This window comes from Euleptes europaea, chromosome 15, assembly GCF_029931775.1.
Source record: "Euleptes europaea isolate rEulEur1 chromosome 15, rEulEur1.hap1, whole genome shotgun sequence".
Lineage (NCBI taxonomy): Eukaryota > Metazoa > Chordata > Lepidosauria > Squamata > Sphaerodactylidae > Euleptes > Euleptes europaea.
In genome coordinates, this window is record NC_079326.1 from 47,600,349 (window position 1) to 47,620,373 (window position 20,025).

The 20,025-nt window shown below is 46.8% G+C and overlaps 1 protein-coding gene across 1 annotated transcript in view; it reads left to right on the top strand.

Moving 5' to 3' along the window:
• Positions 1-20,025, top strand: part of PLEKHM3 (pleckstrin homology domain containing M3) — a 65,576-nt gene that overhangs the window by 16,971 nt on the left and 28,580 nt on the right. The window contains exons 3-4 of the mRNA XM_056861503.1: positions 5,303-5,448; positions 14,911-15,104. Of these exons, the coding sequence (XP_056717481.1) occupies positions 5,303-5,448; positions 14,911-15,104 (340 nt within the window). The remainder of the gene's footprint in view (positions 1-5,302; positions 5,449-14,910; positions 15,105-20,025) is intronic.

Sequence of the window (20,025 nt, forward strand, 5' to 3'; positions counted from 1 at the left end):
ATCTTAGGTTCCTATTAAAAGAACAAGACATTTACCGTTTCTTCCAGGCCTGCTGTCAACCCTGTTCAGTTCTCTGCATTTGGAGGTTCCCTTGAGTCATCATGGCTAGTAGCCCTTGATGGAACTCTCCTCCACGAATCTGTCTAACCCTCTTTTAAAGCCATCTCTGCTCACAGACATCACTATGTCCACTGGCAACGAATCCCACAATTTAACTATCCTTTTACTGTAGAACAACGAATCCTCCTCCTCCTCCTTCCTCCTCCTCCTCCTGTGGTATCCATTTTGTGGTTGTCTCCACATGTGGCTAGGGGTGCTAGGTCCCCCTTCCTTACCAGCGGGACCTTCGTTGTGCTGGAACGGGGGGGGGGGGAATGCTTCACTTCCAGATTTACCCTGTAAGTGACGGAAACACTCTAGCACATTCCTCCCCAAAAACTATGGTTTCCATAGAGTTTTGGGAGGAATGTGCTTGAGCGTCTCTGTAACTTCCAGGGTAAACCCAGAAGTGAAGTTATTTCCCCCCCCCCCTTCAGCTGGCCTTCACCTGCCCGCCGGCCAGCTGATGCTCAACGGGTAAACTGGTTGATTGATGGGCAATTGCCCACCACAACCAGGCAGTTGGGAAGCCTGCCTGTGGCAGCCATTTTGTTGTTGCCATTTTGTTGATGCGCCCTGTATCATAATTCTAAAAGTGCCTACAGGCTCCAAAAGGTTGGGGTACCTCCAGTTTAGGAACTTAAGATGTGACCCTGATCAATTTGTAGAATTTCTGTATTAGGGTTACTTTTGGTTATAATGAGCACCTGTGTCGTATTTGCTCACAATCCTATCCTGTATGAATTTATTTACTGTAAGCCACCAAGATTAGGTTAATTCATGCCATAGTATTCCCTATTACTGTGTATGGGTGTGAAAGCTGGACATTGAAGAAAGCTGATTGGAAGAACGTAGATGCCTTTGAAATGTGGTGTTGCAGAAGTGTTACGGATACCGTGGACTGCCAGAAAAAAAAAAGCAAATCAGTGGGTTCTAGATCAAATCAAGCCTGAACTGACCCTGGAAGCTAAAATGACTAAACTGAGGCTATCGTATTTTGGTCACGTCATGAGACGACAAGAGTCACTGGAAAAGACAGACATGCTAGGAAAAGTTGAGGGCAGCAGGAAAAGAGGAAGACCCAACAAGAGATGGATTGACTCAATAAAGGAAGCCACGGCCCTCAATTTGCAAGATCTGAGCAAGGCTGTCAAAGATAGGACATTTTGGAGGACAATGATTCATGGGGTCGCCATGAGTCGGAAGCGACTTGACGGCACTTAACACACACACACGCCTAAACATTTCACAGTTCATAAGAATTCAGTAACGCCATTGGGAGAGTACTTTTCCTGGTGAGGAATCCTGTAAACAAGGTCCAAAAACATATTTTAAATATGTTTTAGAGGGTTATATAGTGAAATTGCTCTAAATTTGAAGATGTTGGGAGCCGTGTGGAGGTAAGACATGGTGGAGGTAAGACATGTGGCAGGACATGCAGCAGCATGGTCCACATGTTTACTCAGAAGTGGCAAAACTTTCCAGTGGAACTTGTTTCTTCTGAGTTTGCTTAAGACTGCAACCTAAGCAGTTGCAGGAGGAAACGAACATCTCATTGTATGTAACGCTGGGTAAACATATAACGGAAGCCCGGTTTCCCCCATTGGTTTTGTTTCTCGTGAGTTCATCCTATGGACCCCATCGCTATACGACTTGCGTGCTATTTTTATTTTGGTGATTTAAATGTCTTGGATGCCAAATGCCTTGTTCACACCCTGTGGAAGCTTCCTGTTCCCAGGCAGCACGCATCGCCATGGGAAAGAACCGGCAGGAAAGGACCCTAAGAGAAAAGTGAAAACCTCTTAAGCAGGGTGAACCCAGCGCCACATGGAATTGAAGCCTTCATTTATACGTAGGGATGCCAAGTGGGTGGCTTCGGCAGGCAATTGCCTCCAATTCACCAGGCTGCTGGGGAGTGGGGATCGCACACGATGCGATCACAGAAAACTGGCGCTCCAAGGGTTAACCCGGAAGTGACGCGACCACGGCGCGTGTGGCTGCACGCGTGTTCGATTTCCCCAGACTCGCCCCCAAAAAAACTCCCACTGATGGAGAGGGGGGACTTGGCAACCCTGTTTATACAGTGCTTTAGAAGAGAGGTCCCCAAACCTTTTGAGTCATGGAGCACTTTTCAGGAGAGAAATTCATAAGGGAGCACTAATTTTCACCTAGCACCTATATACTAAACTGAATGACAAGCTGTTGTCATCGTCCTGATAGTGTACCTCCTGCATCCCGGTCCCAGGCACATCCGGCAAGTGGGGTAGCCCTTGTCTTCCTTCCCTGATCCCTTTCCACTTAACAAGCATAACCACTTGGAAGTTGCTCCTCCTCACTTTGTGTCACCTTTATCGCTACCGACAACTTTGCAGGCGGGAGAGTATGTGCGTGTGTAGCGTTGTAGGAGGGTTTTGCAATCCTGGCGCTATAAAACCCAGGCAATAAAAAGCCAGGTAGTTTCAAAGGTGAAGGTTTCCCCTACACCACGCTCATCTCTGCAGCGTAACAAAGATGTAGTATTTTGCTCTGGTTTTTTTTTTATTACCTTAGATTTTGATGTTTGCAAAAGCTTTGATTTGTTTCCCTTGTTCAGTGCAATGCAAATTGGCCAGCAATAAGAGAGGCAGCCAGGTTGTGGTTACAGGGCAACGCACCTTGGGAGACTGCAACACAGCAACATACTAGCAGTGCTTTATCCTTTCCCTTAAAACTGAATCGGGCATAGGGTTGCCAACCTCCAGGTGGGGTCTGGAGATCTCCCAGAATTACAATTGATCTGCAGAATACAGAGATCAGTTCCTCTGGAGAAAATGGCTGATTTGGAGGGTGGTCTCCGTGGCATTATGCCTTGTCCTCCCCAGGCTCCACCCCCAAATATCCAGGAATTTCCCAACTTGGTGCAGGTAACCCTACTTGGACAGCTTGCATATTTTTGATCCAATTTCCTTTTACCAGCTTCAACTGATCAGTCAGCTGCAGCCTTTCGTAGGTAGAAAAGATCTGGCCACTGTGGTTAGGGTTGCCGGATCCCTGTTTGCTACCAGCGGGAGGTTTTTGGGGCGGAGCCTGAGGAGGGTGGCTTTGGGGAGGGGAGGGGCCTCAACACCATAGAGTCCAATTGCCAAAGCGGCCATTTTCTCCAGGTGAACTAATCTCTATCGGCTGGAGATCAGTTGTAATAGCAGGAGATCTCCAGCTAGTACCTGGAGGTTGGCGACCCTAACTGTGATGCATGCCCTGGTTGCATCTAGATTAGACTACTGCAATGCACTCTACATGGGGCTGCCCTTGAAAAGTGTTCAGCTAGTAGAGAACGCTGCTGCTAGGTGTTGACTGGAGTGAGGCGTAGGGATCATGCCACTCCAGTCTTGGCCCATCGACGCTGGCTCCCAGTTTGTTTCCAGGCACAATTTAAGGTGCCGCTCTTGTCCTTCAAAGCTCTATATGGTTTGGGAGCAGGCGACAAGAGATCAGTTCCCCTGGAGAAAATGGCCACTTTGGCTGTTGGACTCTATGTCATGGAAATCTCTCCCCTCTCCAAACTCCGCACTCCTCAGGCTCCACCCCCAAATCTCCAGGTATTTCTCAGTCCGGGGCTTGGCAACCCTACTTGCATCCCTAAAACTGGTAATGAGAAGAAAACATTCTCCATTAACTTATAATTGTCATAAAAAAAAATCACATGGAAGACAATTGCACTGTAAGCTTTTGAATCCAGGCTGTGCGCTCTGTGAAAGCGTTCAGCCTCGTGTGGGAGCTCTGCCCCCTCAGCTCTCTTTCTGGTCCTCCTTTATTTTTTTGACAAATAGCTTAATTGGTGTCTGCTGCTGAGTTACATTTGTCCCCGTGCATCGCTTTGAACCTCATAACATCAAAGGAATCAACTGCTTTCATAACTCGATATGAAGGGGGGGGGGTCATAGAAATAACCGGCCTTGTAATATAAAACCTGCAAAGGGAAGAAAGTGCAAAGTGTGTGTGGTTTTATAGTTTAGCGTGTCGGGTGCAGGGGAGGGGGGGGGCGGAGACAGAGGCAGAGAGAGTCGGGGCCACCATGGGAAACTGTTAGCTGGCTTTGCGTCTTTCTTCCGAAGTTGCCCGTTCCGTAAATCTCTGAGCTACATAGCCTTTTGTGCATATTATACTCTGTGACCCGGGTCAGGAATGTGTCATCAAGGAAATGGAGGCCAAGTACAAGTCAAATAGTTATGCTGCACCAGAACAGTAGGGTTGCCAACCTCCAGGTGATGGCTGGAGATCTCCTGCTATTACAACTGAGCTCCAGGTGACAGGGATCAGTTCCCTTGGAGAAAATGGCTGTTTTGGAAGGTGGACCCTATGGCATTATACCCCACTGAAGTCCCTCCCCTCCCCAAACCCCACTGTCTATAGGCTCCACCACTAAAACAGTCTTTGATAATTGACACCTTGGGACTAGAGGAGGTGGCAGCTGCCTTGGCTGGCAATGGGGTTGCCAACCTCCAGGTACTAGCTGGAGATCTCCTGCTATTACAACTGATCTCCAGCTAATAGAGATTAGTTCCCCTGGAGAAAATGGCTGCTTTGGCAATTGGACTCTATGGCATTGAAGTCCCTCCCCTCCCCAAACCCCGCCCTCCTCAGGCTCCAACCCCAAAATCTCCCACCGGTGGCAAAGAGGGACCTGGCAATCCTGCCAAACTAGATCAGGACTGGGGTGGGGGTGGCTGCCTTGCGGGCCAGATAAGAGCCCTCTAGAAGAAGAGTTGGTTTTTATATGCCGACTTTCTCTACTACTTAAGGGAGACTCAAACCGGCTTACAATCACCTTCCCTTCCCCTCCCCACCACAGACACCCTGTGAGGTAGGTGGGGCTGAGAGAACTGTGACTAGCCCAAGGTCACCCAGCTGGCTTCGTGTGTAGGAGCGGGGAAACAAATCCAGTTCACCAGATTAGCCTCCGCCACTCATGTGGAAGAGCGGGGAATCAAACCCGGTTCTCCAGGTCTGAATCCACCGCTCCAAACCACCGCTCTTAACCACTACACTACGCTGGCTCTTAGGCCCTCCGGTCCTTATGTCTGACACCCCTGGTCTAGCGCTTAGTACCAAAAACTAATGTAAATATGTTCTTATGGAGACTTTTATTTCCCAGGACAGCGATTTAAGAATTCATCTTTTTTACAATAGTCCCGTCTCTTTTTCCTTCCTCCCCCATTGGCAGGCTGCCAGCGTTCCATAGGCCTATCCAGCGGCAAAGCAAAGGTCTGCAGCTACAGCGGCTGGTATTACTGCGGCTCCTGCCACGTGGACGACACCTTCCTCATTCCTGCACGGCTGGTTCATAACTGGGACACTTCAAAATACAAGGTATGGAGCTCGTTGGGCAACTGTGCTCTCAGGGGTGTCTTCTCAGTCTTAACGATGAGCGAAGGTATATGTTCAGTGCAAGTCTTGGGATATCTTTTTATTGTCATGGAATCATAGACTTGGAAGGGGCCAGACCGCCCATCTAGTCCACACACCCCCGGTTAATGCAGGGTCAGCTACAGCATCCCTGACAAGTGCTTGTCCAGCCGCTGCTTCAAGACTGCCAGAGAGGAGGAGCTCACCACCTCCCTAGGTAGCCTATTACACTGTCGAACAACTCTTACTGTAAAAGATTTCCCCCCTCATATCCAGCCAGTACCTTTCCGCCCTCAATTTAAACCCATTATTGCAAGTCCTATCCTCTGCTGCCAACAGGAACAGCTCCCTGCCCTCCTCTGAGTGACAGCCCTTCAGATACTTAAAGACAGCAATCATGTCTCCCCTCGACCTCCTTGTTTCCAGACTGAACGCTCCCAACTCCTTCAGCCTTTTCTCGTAGGGCTTGTTCTCCAGGCCCCCGATCATCCTGGTCGCTCTTCTCTGCACCCGCTCCATTCTGTCCACATCCTTTTTGAAGTGAGGCCTCCAGAACCGCACCTTAAGGACTAACACATTTTTATTCTAGCCAAATTTTCATAGTCTAGAGTCTGCTTGGCCAACTGCATCTGGAGAGTCCTCCCTAGTCAGATATTTATAGGTGCGTTTATAAAGACTTTATTTTTTAAAGCAAAGTAGTGTCAAAGGGCTGCTACAGTATGTTTAAAAGTGGGTTTCCAGAAGCATGGTAAGGTTAGAACTGGATCCCAATTTTAAAAGCTTGAGGATCACCGGGCTAAGAGCTTGAGATGTGAATCCGGAAGTCCCCAGTTCAAATGTCATCTCTATTATGAATTTGCTAGGAGGTTTTCGGCAGAACGCACCCCCCCCCTTTGCCTCTGCACTATGGACATCATAATGCAGAGCTGCCTTGTACCGTGAAGTATTTTAAACACTTTAAAATGCAAAATAATGCTGATTTAGATCTGCATCTTCCAATTGCAATTAAATTATGTTGAATACTTAGCTGTCACTGGTAAACTACTCCAGCGGCAAAATGATAGGCTTGAATATATTTCCCTGTGATGTCAATATTAATGTTTAGGCCAGGGTTGCCCAAACTTCGTAAGCGTGCGGGAACCCTTGGAGTCCTGACAAAGTGTGGTGGGTGCAGCCACAGAATGGTTGCCACAAACTGACTGTCATATTGGGTTGCCAGCTCCTGGTTGGGAAATAGCTGGAGATTTTGTGGGTGGCGCCTGAGGAGGGCGGGGTTTGGGGAGGGAAGGGACTTCAGTGCCATAGAGTCCAATTGCTGAGGCGGCCATTTTCTCCTGGGGAACTGATCTGTATCGGCTGGAGATCAGTTGTAATAGCAGGGACGGTGTCACTAGGCGCTGTGTTGGGGACCCCCTCTCTTACACTGTCAGAGAGGGCCAAACTAAGCATGACCTCAGGAGATAGCCCCCGCTGTTTTTTTAATTTTTTAAGAAGAAGAAGAGTTGGTTTTTATATGCCAACTTTCTCTATCACTTAAGGAAGAATCAAACTGGCTTACAATAACCTTCTCTTCCTCTCCCCTCCCCACAACAGACACCCTGTGAGGTAGGTGGGGCTAAGAGAGTGTGACTAGCCCAAGGTCACCCAACTGGCTTTATGTGTAGGAGTGGGGAAACAAACCCAGTTCACCAGATTAGCCTCCGCCGGTCATGTGGAGGAGTGGGGAATCAAACCCGGTTCTCCAGATCAGAGTCCATCGCTCCAAACCACCGCTCTTAACCACTACAGCTCTCCAGCGTGTTGTTGTTTGGGGGCTTAATTATGTGCGTGATACAAAATATGGCCAAGATGCAGGCCATATTTGTTGTAATGGAAAGAGATTCTGAAGGAAATCTGAACAGTGTGATCTATCAAGCAGTGCTATCAAAGTGGGGTTTTATTAATTATATCTTCATGTTGAGAAAAACTATTTGTGTAGGCCATACAGCATGTAGTAAAATAATTGATGCTAGAAGGTGAGAATCGACAATATTTTGATACTCCTATAAATCATATTTCTGTGTTAGGTAAACTGTCTTGACTTATATAGGCCATGTAGCTATGTAATTTATATGTATATAAGTAATTTTCTTTTTTTCTCTTTCTTTAACTGCTCTATTTTTCGAATATTCCCTTTCCCTGTATTTCCCTTACCCTTTTCCTTTATATTTAAAAAATGTAAAAAAAAAAATTAAAAGTGGGGTTTGATGCCAACTTTCTACCAACAAGATGACTCTGACAAACTTTTACACCAGCATTTTGTTTATTAGTCACGGTTGTTTCAGTTTTCGCCATGCCAAAATGTAACTTGGAAGTGGAATTTCAAACTTTTTTTTGAAAAGTGCATCTCAATTTTGACTTTCGGTGGCTATACAGGCTTTCTTGCAACTTTGGCGCTGTCTGTTCTAAGCACAGAAGGAACTGCACGGCGCATTTGTGGGCTTTTACTCTCCGTCCCTCCTTGCTGCTACCAGATGGAAATTAGAACCTGTTATTTTTCTCGCCAGCTATTCTGAGGCGTGTATAGGAATCAGGGTATGCCCCATATTTGGTAATGTTGACACAACTAGGCATGTCTTTTGATTTGTTTCGTCGGAGTTCCCTGTGCATGTGTAATGTCACTGGTGTTTTAGCGTCCTCCCGTTCGCTGGCTAAACATCTGATTGCTGCTGAAAGGTCTAAATCTTGCAAAAAGTTTAAGCTGGTGAGTCAGTATTTTGCCGAAGTCAGAAACTTGGTGTATTCTATTTGTCCTATTGTATGATTTAGAATTAGGCCAACTATATACTTCACAAACCTGAGTTCCCTGGAACTGGTAGGGAGTGTGGTTTTACTGTAGTTCTAACTGCATTATCGCAGAGAAAAGCTGTGTAATGTTGGTATTCTTCTCGTTGGGTGCACTGCAGAAAACCACACAGGGATACCTTGTAGGGTGGCCAGGTCCCTCTTCACCACTGGCAGGAGGTTTTTGGGGCGGAGCCTGATTAGGGTGGAGTTTGGGGAGGGGAGGGACTTCAATGCCAGAGAGTCCAATTGCCAAAGTGGCCATTTTCTCCAGGGGAACTAATCTCTGTCGGCTGGAAGATCAGTTGTAATAACAGGAGATCTCCAGCTATTACCTGGAAGTTCAAGTTAATCACTATATTACCAGCATACAATACAGATCTAAACAGATACAAAAATCCCAAGTACACGATACATACAAAACAAACGCGACCTAACAAGCTTATAATACTTGTATAACCTTGTTGGGTCGTGTTTGTTTTGTATGTATCGTGTACTTGGGATTTTTGTATCTGTTTAGATCTGTATTGTATGTTGGTAATATAGTGATTAACCTGAGCTACGTGTTGTTTCTTGTCTTGAGTTATCCTCATTACAGCATAGGGCAGGGGTCGCCAAACTCATTAGTCAAGAGAGCCAAATATCAACAGTACAACGATTGAGATTTCTTTTGAGAGCCAAATTTTTTAAACTCAAACTATATAGGTAGGTACACTGTTTATTAACTTAATAAACTTTAATTAAAATTTAGCAGAAGTGGAAACCAGTAGAGCACCTACTGCACAGTGGGGTGGTGAATGGCTGTGGGGAGAGTGTAAACCCCCCCCCCCAGTTCCTTTTGAAAGAGGCACAAAGTAGCAGGAAGAGGGGAAACCTGTAGTAATAGGCCAGGGGAGGACTAACAATTGCCAGACAAAAAGGCCCACTGTTTTCTCCCCACCACCACCATCACCCAGCGAGGGTCCAGACGTCCAGGGATCCCAGGCACAGAGGAAGAGGCCAGCAGGTCCCCGGTCTGTGTGTGTTCCATGCAAACAAACAAGGTGGAGATGCACAGTCCATCCATCCTCCCCCCCCCCCAAGGACATGCCAGTTCCCTCCTGGCCAGAGGGAGGGGCAGGTGCTCACCCCCCCACCATTCTGGGACCGACAGGCTCCAGATTCAGGGCAGGCAGGCGGGTGCCCTGGCAAGGTGGCTTGGATGGAGGAGCCCCCCCCCCCCAGCTGGGGGGCAGGCAGGCAGGGCCGCGCGCCCAGGCGGCTTCCACGGGGGGGGGGAGAGAAAGGAGAGTCCCCCAACTGCCCCTTCCTCCCTCGAGGCCACGGTGCCAGCCCCCTCCCCCCTCCCAGGGGTGGCCTGAGCACAGCCTTGGGCCCGCTCTGCAGCCCTGGGGGCGACAGCGGCCGTACCGAAAGAGAGGCCCGCGCGGCAGGGAGGGGGGAGGTGGCAGCCGCTGGGGCAGCTCGCTCTCTGCCTCCCCCTCCCCTCCGGCCTGCGGGCGGCCTCAAGCGAGAAAGGTGCTGCGCGGGGCTTCCTCATCTGGGGGAAGCACATCCAAAGCAATGAGAATTTCTCTCGAGCCTTTCTGAAGAGGGACTCGAGCCAACAGCAGAAGCCAAGAGGCAGCGGGTGGGCTTACCGTGCAAATATCGAAACGGCGGCTGCTCCCTCCGCTGCTTAAGAAACCCCCAATCCCCACAGCAGGCCAGCCAGCAGCAGCAGCACGTGGTCGCTCCTTTGTAATTCGAGTGCCTCCTGCAGACTTCTCCCCACAGCAGGCCCGCCAAGCAGCGGCATGTGGTCGCTCCTACGTAACCCAAGCGCCTCCTGCACAGACTCTCTCCCGCTACTCAGCCGGGCCCGGACATGGAAAGAGCCGCACTCAAGGGCTCAAAGAGCCGCATGCGGCTCGGGAGCCGCACTTTTGCAACCCCTGGCATAGGGTGTTATTTTTGGATTTCAGCCATTACCTGGAAGTTGGCAACCCTGGTACCTTGACTTGTTTAATAAGCTACGCTGAGACCAAGACTGTAGGCAGGCCTGGCTCACCTTATGATCTACCAGGTGATCTACTCACCTTATGCTCTACTCAATCTCGCAGCCATGTATGGCCCAACAGAAATGTGACTAAACACATTGGTTTGTATTCATCATGCAATACTGTTTACAAAACGGGTGACGTTGCTCTGACCAGCTCTGTACTTAGCAGCCCTGAATCTTAGGTTTGTCGACTCCGGGCTGGGAAGCTCCTAGAGATTTGGGAGGTGGAACCCGGGGAGGGGAAGGACCTCAGCGGGGTAGAATGCCGTAGAGTCCACCCTCCAAAGGAGCTACTCTGTATTGGCTCTCACACAATCTTAAAGACTGTGAGAAAGACGCACAAGGACCTTGGTCACTGCTACGCTAATTTCTTAGATGACTCTGTTGATGGTGCCTATATCCATTTCCCCCCCTCTACTTCCACCTTACAAATAAAGTAGGCTCTATTTTTGTTTTGTCTGAGTGCTGTAATTACTCCTCCGATAATAGCTTCGCACTCTCAGTGCTGTTTTTATCCGAGCCACATGCAACACATTAAAAGAGCACCCTGAGTGAGCGCAAATCAATATATCTGGAAAGATCCAAATATGCTGCTTAAGGAAAGAAATGGGATATAATGCTCTTATGATTTGTGATATTTTTGGCTTTGCCCATGTGTTGTCTCCCACAGTCTTGTCTCACGGTTGTGTTTCTTGCCGATGTTTTTAAAAGTGAACAAATCGAAAGCCGCATTTATTGCGGCTTATGGGTCCTGACCCATAAGCTTTCACTCATTTTATAGCCTCACCTGTATTTGAAAATGCACAGCTGCCTCATTGAAGGCACGTGGAATCGTTCGCCTGTTCTTATCGTGCCCCAATTGTTATTGGTCGTGTTTACATTCGAGGTAATCTCTTGCTATTAATAAAGAATTTATTTCCTAATCTATAGTAAAATAACACAATTTCCTTCGAACACCTGCAGGCAACACTTTTTGCTTATTCTCGGAATTGTTCTGTTCGGTGGGAAGTGCTGTTTTTGTGGAACGCTTAGAAAAAGCCTTTTTATAAATATGGGGCATGATGATGTCTATATTCCTTTATGATTCAGTGCAGGGGTCTCCAACTTGGTGCTCGTGGGCAACATGATGCCCGTTGACTCCTTTCCTGGTGCCCACCAAATATTTTTAGAAAGTAGGCATGGCCAGGTGGGGCTTCTGCCCAGCAAAGCTTCTGGTTAGCCAATGGAGAGTTGATTGGCTATGCAGATTTTTGAGGGTTTTTTTTTTTTTTGCCATCTTGTGGGCGTGGAGTAGGGGTCACGGGTGTGTGTGGAGGGGAGGTAGTTGTGAATTTCCTTCATTGTGCAGGGGGTTGGACTAGATGATCCTGGTGGTCCCTTCCAAATCTATGATTCTGTGACCCCTGGTCTAGTGTCCTTCTTGCAGTCTTCGGTTTACTTGAACTCTGGATTTGAAAACAATACGTAGAAATCAGACAATATCGTTTTGGAGGGCTTCGATGTGATACATCATTTGAGGTGGCTTGCATTATGATCATAATAGATCGATGCCACAATGTTCATGTGGCCTTTTCTCATGCTCAGTACTGTGCTGTTCAGTTGAATCGATTCATACGTTCCAGTGTCCGATCTTAAGTTACACAAAAGGTGGGGTAGTACAGAGGCTGCCAGGACCCAAGTTTGCAGTGTGTCCTGAGCTGGTAAACCTTGAGAGATGCCACCTCATGCTCTACCGCTATAGGATGAAATTGCAGAGAGATCGGGAAGCATTTTAACAACACTAGGCCAGAATGGGTCAGGTAATACTCCTTGATCCTTACAGAAGTTTCCATGTCAGAGTTATTTGCTGGCGTGAGGAATTAGGGGGGGGGCTGCTATCATGTACTGATCACCTTTGCATTGCCCCTTCATCAGCTGCCCAAAAGCCAGGCTTCACAATGGTCTTTTATGCATGGCTGTTTCACTCGCCATCACCCCTCCAATGATTTCGGGTGTTTGTTTGGATTATGGATGCCGTTTCCAACCATCAGAAGTCGCCTCGCTCCCCCCCCCCCCCGCTTTTTGCCCACGTTTTGAGAGACCTATTTTATCTCAAATTTGCAAACGCGGGCAAAATGCAGGGAAACACAGGGGGAGAGCGAGGCGACCTCTGACGGTTAGAAACGGCATGCATAATCAAAACAAAGATCTGAAGTCGTTGGAGGGGTGACGGCGAGTGAAAACAGCCATGCATAACAGACCAATGTCTGAGAATGTAAGCTGTGAAATCCATAGTTCAAGTCTTTTTGACTGCTTTAGGCATCCCTCAACTCCATTCCTCTCTTCCCTACCTATGATATAGAAATAATAATAATGGGCTACCTTAAAGGGATAGTATAAGGATGCGTGCGAACACTTGACATGCTGTATAGATGCTAAATAATCATATCAGTCACCGTTGAGCGGTCATAGTAGTCTGAACCAGCCTGTTAGTTTTTCCTGCAATCCTCAGTCAGGTGCTTTTGCACTTCCTTATTTCATGAAGTAATTATTCCCCATCATGACCTTCATACATTTTGGTGAGCTAAAATATGACATACTGTTGAGAGAGAGAAAGTTCTGCAAATGTAGACACCAGCACAGAATGGTGGAGGAAGGTATTTTATGATCAGTGGCGTTCCCACTGAGATGTCCTCTGTTCTTTTTGTTACTAATAAAGGTATCTCAGTGGGAATGCCATTAGGCATGAGAGATCTTCCTCCCTTAGAGCTTTAAAGACTAGCTGGTTGCCTGTGGCATGAGCAGTCCTAGAGCCTTCGTATTATTGAATTCAGGAAGAAAGTTGAGGAAGAAGGCTAACGATTCTTCAATTAGAGAAGTCAGCCCCAAGTAACTCTTCCCTTTATCCTCACAGAGGTGATGGATCACAGAAGTAAAGAATGAGAGGGCTTCTTCCATTCTCTTCTTTCTAGGGTTGCCAACCTCCGGGTACTAGCTGGAAATCTCTTGCTGTTACAACTTATCTCCAGCCAATAGAGATCAGTTCCACTGGAGGAAATGGCTGCTTTGGCAATTGGACTCTATGGCATTGAAGTCCCTCCTCTCCCCAAATGCCGCCCTCCTCAGGCTCCGCCCCAGAAACCTCCCACCGGTGGTGAAGAGGGACCTAGCAACCCTACTTCCCTCTATATGAGTTAGGAAAACAGACCTTCATTCTCAGGATTATTGTAATTCAGTCGTTCTTGGCGATCATCTGAATCCAATTGAGCGGGAAGGGAAAATACAAATATTCTTGCCTCTTTCAGTCTTCCATGAATTAACCCATATCTACTCTCTGCCTCGCTGTATGTCATAATCCATTAGCTTAACGATACAAAACTATGGTTTTTAGAGGCACTTCTGATTCCCCCCCCCCTTTTAAATCACTACTGCAGGTTTAAGGCCTGTGGGCGCCTTTACACAGCAATATCCTTATGTTATGGTTGCCAATCTCTAGGTATTAGCTGGCGATCTCCTGTTATTACAACTGATCTCCAGCCGATAGAGATCAGTTCCCCGGAGAAAATGGCCGCTTTGGCAATTGGACTCTATGGCATTGAAGTCCCTCCCCTCCCCAAATCCCGCCCTCCTCAGACTCCGCCCCAAAAATCTCCAGATATTTCCCAACCCGGAGCTGGCAACCCTACCTTTGCACTATGCCCAGAGGAAGGCAGAAAACCTTCTGGATCCCTGGTCAATCTGGTCTGGAGGGGGAAAAATTCCTGACCCCAAAGTGGCAATTGGCATTACCCTGGGAAAGTAAGAAACCGCCAAGAAGGCCAAGCACCGACTCATCCCTCCCTGCCCTCCCTCTCATGATCTGCCTAAGTTCACAGAATCAGCATGGTGATATCAGCATACATCAGTCACTTGGATGGTTGTTGTGTGAATGAGCAAGCTTAGGAAATACTACCTGGCTGGAGGTTGGGGTGAAGGCTTGATTGCAAATGAAAATTAAAACTCTTCTGCATCTGCAGTCATATCGCAGTTTGCTTGGTTACTGGGGCATCTTAAAGCACACACAGCTGTGTCATTGCCTCCTTAGGGAAATGTTTGTAGGCAATAGCCAAATAGCAGTGCAGATGTAAATGAAATTAATATCTGTCTCCAGATGGTATTCTGGGAAAGTCGCAGATCTCAAAACCACATTGCTTTGATCAAGCTGCATACTTTATCCATTCTTTGCTTGAGTGTTTAGGTAGCGGCAATTTCTTTAGTATGGGCATAATTAGTATATTCGGTAGAACGTACCATGAACCGAGTATTATGGTTACTGTGTTCACTTTTCTGTCTCTTCGCTAGCGCCAATATCCTTGGTATTACAACATTAAAGATTTACTTCAAGCATCTACATAACATTTCAAGTGTCACCCAATAAATAAAACGCGTCAAGATAAATTAGGTTGTGTTACAGCTTTAGACTGCTTAAGTGAAAACTTGGAGAAGATGGCTAAAGAGAGGGTATTGATTGCCTGTAAGCATTTAAAAGACTGTATTAGAAGCCGAGCTAAGTTTAATGGATCTTTTCCCCCTTCCCATTGTAGGTATCGAAGCAAGCCAAAGAGTTCCTGGAATATGTGTACGAAGAGCCCTTGATTGACATCCATCAGGAGAACCCGATGTTGTACAGACACGTTGAGCCGCTGGCAACCGTGGTTCGCCTGAGACAGCAGCTGAAATCCCTCCGAGCATATTTATTCAGCTGCCGAGCGGCGGTGGCTGAAGACCTGCGAAGGAGGTATGGAGAAGGGGTGGCAGAGGAGAACAAACTTCCTTTTGGTGGGGGGGCTCCCTCTCACTCCCCCCACCTCTTTCCTCACTTGTCCATCTCTCACTTCCTCTTCTTGGTTCCCATGACCCAGCAATTAAAGCGTTGGCCATTTGCGTCTCCCAAGGAGTTGTAACTAGATACTTTCAATACAGCGGAATTGTGTAGAGCCTTCAGAGATCTTTGATTCATCAGCATTTCACTGGTGGTGGGTTTTTTTTTGGGGGGGGGCTGATATTAGGAAGAGAAGGCCTAAACAAACCATCAGCCCTGCAAGCGGAATTAATTTAAAGTGTCCCTGGCACGATACGAATGTGTACAGTCATCGTAGACCAAGTGCGGAAACTGGAGACAAGTTATAAATAGGGTTGCCAGGTCCCTCTTCGCCACCGGCGGGAGGTTTTTGAGGGTGGAGCCTGAATAGGGCGGTGATTGGGGAGGAGAGGGACTTCAATGCCGTAGAGCCCAATGGCCAAAGTGGCCATTTTCTCCAGGTGCATTGATCTCTAGCGGCTGGAGATCAGTTGTAATAGCAGGAGATCTCCAGCTAGTACCTGGAGGTTGGCAACCCTAGGTATAAAGAAGGCGTGTGTAGCGGCCTGACAATAAGATCACTAGCCCACCTAGGTTAGTGTCGTCTACTGCAACTGTCAAGAGTTCTCTGAAGTCTAAAGAGAGGTCTTTGCCAGCTTTGCTACCTGCGAGACACCGGGTCACCTAGAACTTCCTGCATACAAAATGTGTAGCAAACATTTTGAAAACGCAGTCAGCTGCCATGGCAGAGCAGGGATTCAAACCCGGGTTTCTCAGATCCTCGTCTGACACTTTAACCAATTATGCCTCTGACACCCTCCGTGACCAGCGTTCTCCTGGAGTGAGAGAAAGATGGGGTGTAAAAAAGAAAAAAGAAAAAGTGATCTGGCTTACAGTTATCATCTTAAAGATAAAGGGTTGGGGAGGTAGGTGACCTTTGCTATTCCGGAGACAGCACATGTCAGTGCCTTGATTAATAATGTCAAGAACAACTGAAGGAAGACGCTTCTGACAGCCAAGATGCCAGACGTTAGTGACCAAAGGCCTGCTCTGAATGTTAGTCCTGTGTGCGGGTGAGAAAATGTGTATGAAGCAGTTATGCTGCGGCTTTGTGAGGGGAGAGCACATGAAGTACTTTAAACCTTAATACCTTGTTCCCTCACTTGCAACCGTTGTCAACATTCTCTTTTCCCCCTGCTGAACGTCCCACTGGCAATAGTGTCTCCTTCAATTAGTATAAAACTGGAGGTGGGGTTGGCTTATGAAGACCGCAGTTCAGGGGAAGCATCAGAGAAAGAAATTACCGCTTTTGATTAACACCAAAGCAAAAAAAAAAAAAAAAGGAGAAGAAGAAGAAAAAGGGAATGTTCTGATTAAAATAAAGAGGCAGGGAGGGCCCAACCGAGTCAATGAAGAGAGTCGAAGAAAAGAGATCAAAGGAAACAAAGAGAGAAAAGTAACTGGGCTTCAGGGCCTTGAAGCCGTGGGGCAAAGTGGGGGGGGGATGCGTGGATACTAGCTGGGGCATGAAGAGCCAGAGCTGATGGAAAAAGGTGACAGAAAAGAGTCCAGAGGAAACTGTGAAGAGGCATTCAGGGGAGCAGAGGAACAAAAGCAAACCTGAGAAAATAGGAACCATCAGAAGCTACAAAGGGGTGAAACAAAGGAGGATTAGAGTCTGAAGAAGGAGGAGAAGCCAGGGGGGTAGATGGAGGGTGGAAGACGGGTGTTGGGGTGAAGTTAGGATGTGGATTTTTTGAGAACTAAAATTATCAAAAAAATTTGTTAAAATCTATGAGAAACGTAAAGGGAGAGGGTAGAAGTTTTCTTCCTAGAGCAGTGATCAGAGGAGCATGCCGAATATATTGGAGCATGCTGAATATATCAGGTGCTGTGGTACACAGGCAGGATGGTGCTGCTGCGGTCGTCTTGTTTGGGGGCTTCCTAGAGGCCCCTGGTTGGCCACTGTGTGAACAGACTGCTGGACTTGATGGGCCTGGGTCTGATCCAGCAGGGCCTTTCTTATGTTCTTATTATAATTATATTATATATAATTATATTAGGTGCTGTGGAACACGGGCAGGATAATGCTGCTGCTGTCGTCTTGTTTGGGAGCTTCCTAGAGGCACCTGGTTGGCCACTGTGTGAACAGACTGCTGGACTTGATGGGCCTGGGTCTGATCCAGCAGGGCTTTTCTTATGTTCTTATGTACAATGTTTAAGAAGGGAAGTGGGAGATACCTCTTTAAATTATAAGAAGAAACCAAACTTGTTACGGATTAGATTAGAAAGAATACTCAGACATGTACCCTTTAGGTGCAGATTGGCACCTCTCATTTCTTGTCAGACAAACTGTAAATAGCCTTGGATCTGTAAAACCATTTCAGTCACCCCATAGCCTGTAGTACATCACAGGTGCTTTCAAACCCCTACTTCTGCTGTCATGAGGGTTGACGCACCGGCTCCGGGTATACATAATTCCAAAGCAGGACAGAACTGTGGCTTGCTGTTCTGGTTTCTAGGCAAATGATGGCTCGCCCAAACCCTGCCTTGCCTGTTTTGCATTTACTGCTGAATAGTGGCTTGTGCTAGTCCATGGGTTGGCATCTGGGTGTGTGTGTGTGGCAAATTCTTCGTGTTTCTCTACTTTGTGCTGGTCTGCCAGTTTCAATGAAGTATTTGAAAACTCAGACGTACGGCTGTTTATTTCTGTATTCTGAAGTACACATGAACACATGAAGCTGCCTTATACTGAATCAGACACTCGGTCCATCAAAGTCAGTACTGTCTACTCAGATGGGAAGCGGCTCTCCAGGGTCTCAGGCGGAGGTCTTTCCTTTTTTTAAAAAAATATTTTTTATTAATTTTTATAACAAAACATAAAAAAACAAATACAATAAAAATACAATAAAATATAACAAAAAACAATACAAAGGAGTATCTATATATACTTATTAATACATTCATAGTTACTTGGTTTTAAGACCAAAAAGATACCCCTTCGCCCCTCCACCCACCTTAAAATGTGACCCATCACCCGACTTCCGAAGAAGTGTCCTAACAGTTTTAAAAATATCTATCAACAGTAAATATAAAAATATTAAAACTAGTTTCTATAACTCACGAATTAAAGTAGTAAAATCCATTTTTGCCATTTTATCCCACTATGTGATGGCCTTTGCCCATGTTTTTTTAAATTCTTCCATATCTTTTCCGTGTAGGAATTCGGTTAATTTGGCCATCCTCATATACATCCATAATTTCTCTCTCCAGTCACGAATTGAAGGTTTTTTCACTTGCTTCCAAACTTTAGCTGTGGCGGAGGTCTTTCCCATCGCCTGCTTGCCTAGTCCTTTTAACTGGAGATGCCAGGGATTGAACCTGGGACCTTCTGCATGCCAAGCAGATGCTCTACAGACTGAGCCACACCCCCTCAGTAGTTGTCCATTCTACCACCTCAGCACTGAAGCATATCAGGATCACCTCATTCAGCTGTTGACGTGTAGCCCAGGGCTTCCTCAGTGCCTGTGGAGGATTGCCAACATTTCCCTTCAGTTCACTTCTAAGAAAGCACCTAAGGGCTTTTCCTGGGTTTCTTTTTACCTCACAGGGCATGAGCAGAGTTGTATCCCCCTTATAATTTTCCATCTTTATGATAAATGCATCACTGGTAAATAGATCACCAGGCTCTTACTGCTTCACAGTCCTTAAATAGCAGTGACTCTGTCTCAAGAACATGAGGTAACTTAAGGGTTTTGCTCTTTTTTCTTCTTGGTGAAACGCTTCTTGCTTCTGCCTCTTCATCTCGGTATGCCCACAGCCAGCAGTTCTGAATCCTGTCAGAATTTATATAAACAAACTGTTAATAGTGCTGTTTAGAGAGAATTAAGAGGAGACTTATTAGTCATGATGGCACCCTGTTGCTTTTACGGCATGGATAGCCTTTCCTTGAGGAAGAGAAAAATATGCTATGTTGTTGTTTTTGTCCCTTCTAGTGATCATTACCGTCCCTGCTCTTGGGTATTTCTGAAGCTCATGGCAAAATGGCTACCCAGGCTGTATACTGAATTTACTTTATGAAGCTCTCCTATATCTTGTCCTTGAATCCACATGTTAGGTGATAGAAACCAGCGAAAGTTGCTGTATTCTCCTTCAACGTGAAAATGTTTACAACGCTGACAGGGGCCCTCTTCATGAAGATTCCCAGATGCCTGTTGTATCGACTAGTTCCCCCAAAGGGGCTAGATGAACACACGAAGCTGCCTTATATTGAGTCAGCTCATTAGTCCACCAAGTCTTGTCTACTAGGGCTGGCAGCAGCTCTCGAAGGTCTCGAGCAGAAGTGTTTCACGTCAACTACTGCCTGGTTGTTTTCACTGACAGTGCCGGGGATTGAACTTGGGACCTTCTGCATGCCAAGCATGCACTCTTGCACTGAGCCACGTCCTCTCCCCAGATGACCGCCATGTAAAGACCATTGCTAAGGCATGAGGAGCAGAGATTATCTGTGACTAGCCAGAGGAGAGTGTTATGGATACTGTGGACTGCCAAAAAAAACCAACAAATCAGTGGGTTATAGATTAAATCAAGCCTGAACTGACCCTAGAAGCTAAAAGGACTAAACTGAGGATGTTGTAATTTGGTCCCATTATGAGAAGACAAGAGTCACTGGAAAAAACAGTCATACTAGGAGAAGTTGAAGGCAGCAGGAAAAGAGGAAGACCCAACAGGTCTTGCCCTTACTCAGCACTCTAGGTCTGCCTAGAAGTACGGGTGCAGTGGGGCATGATCCACTGTGCTATCAAGTCACAGTTGTCTTATGTTGACCCCGTAGGCTTTTCAAGGCAAGAAACATTCA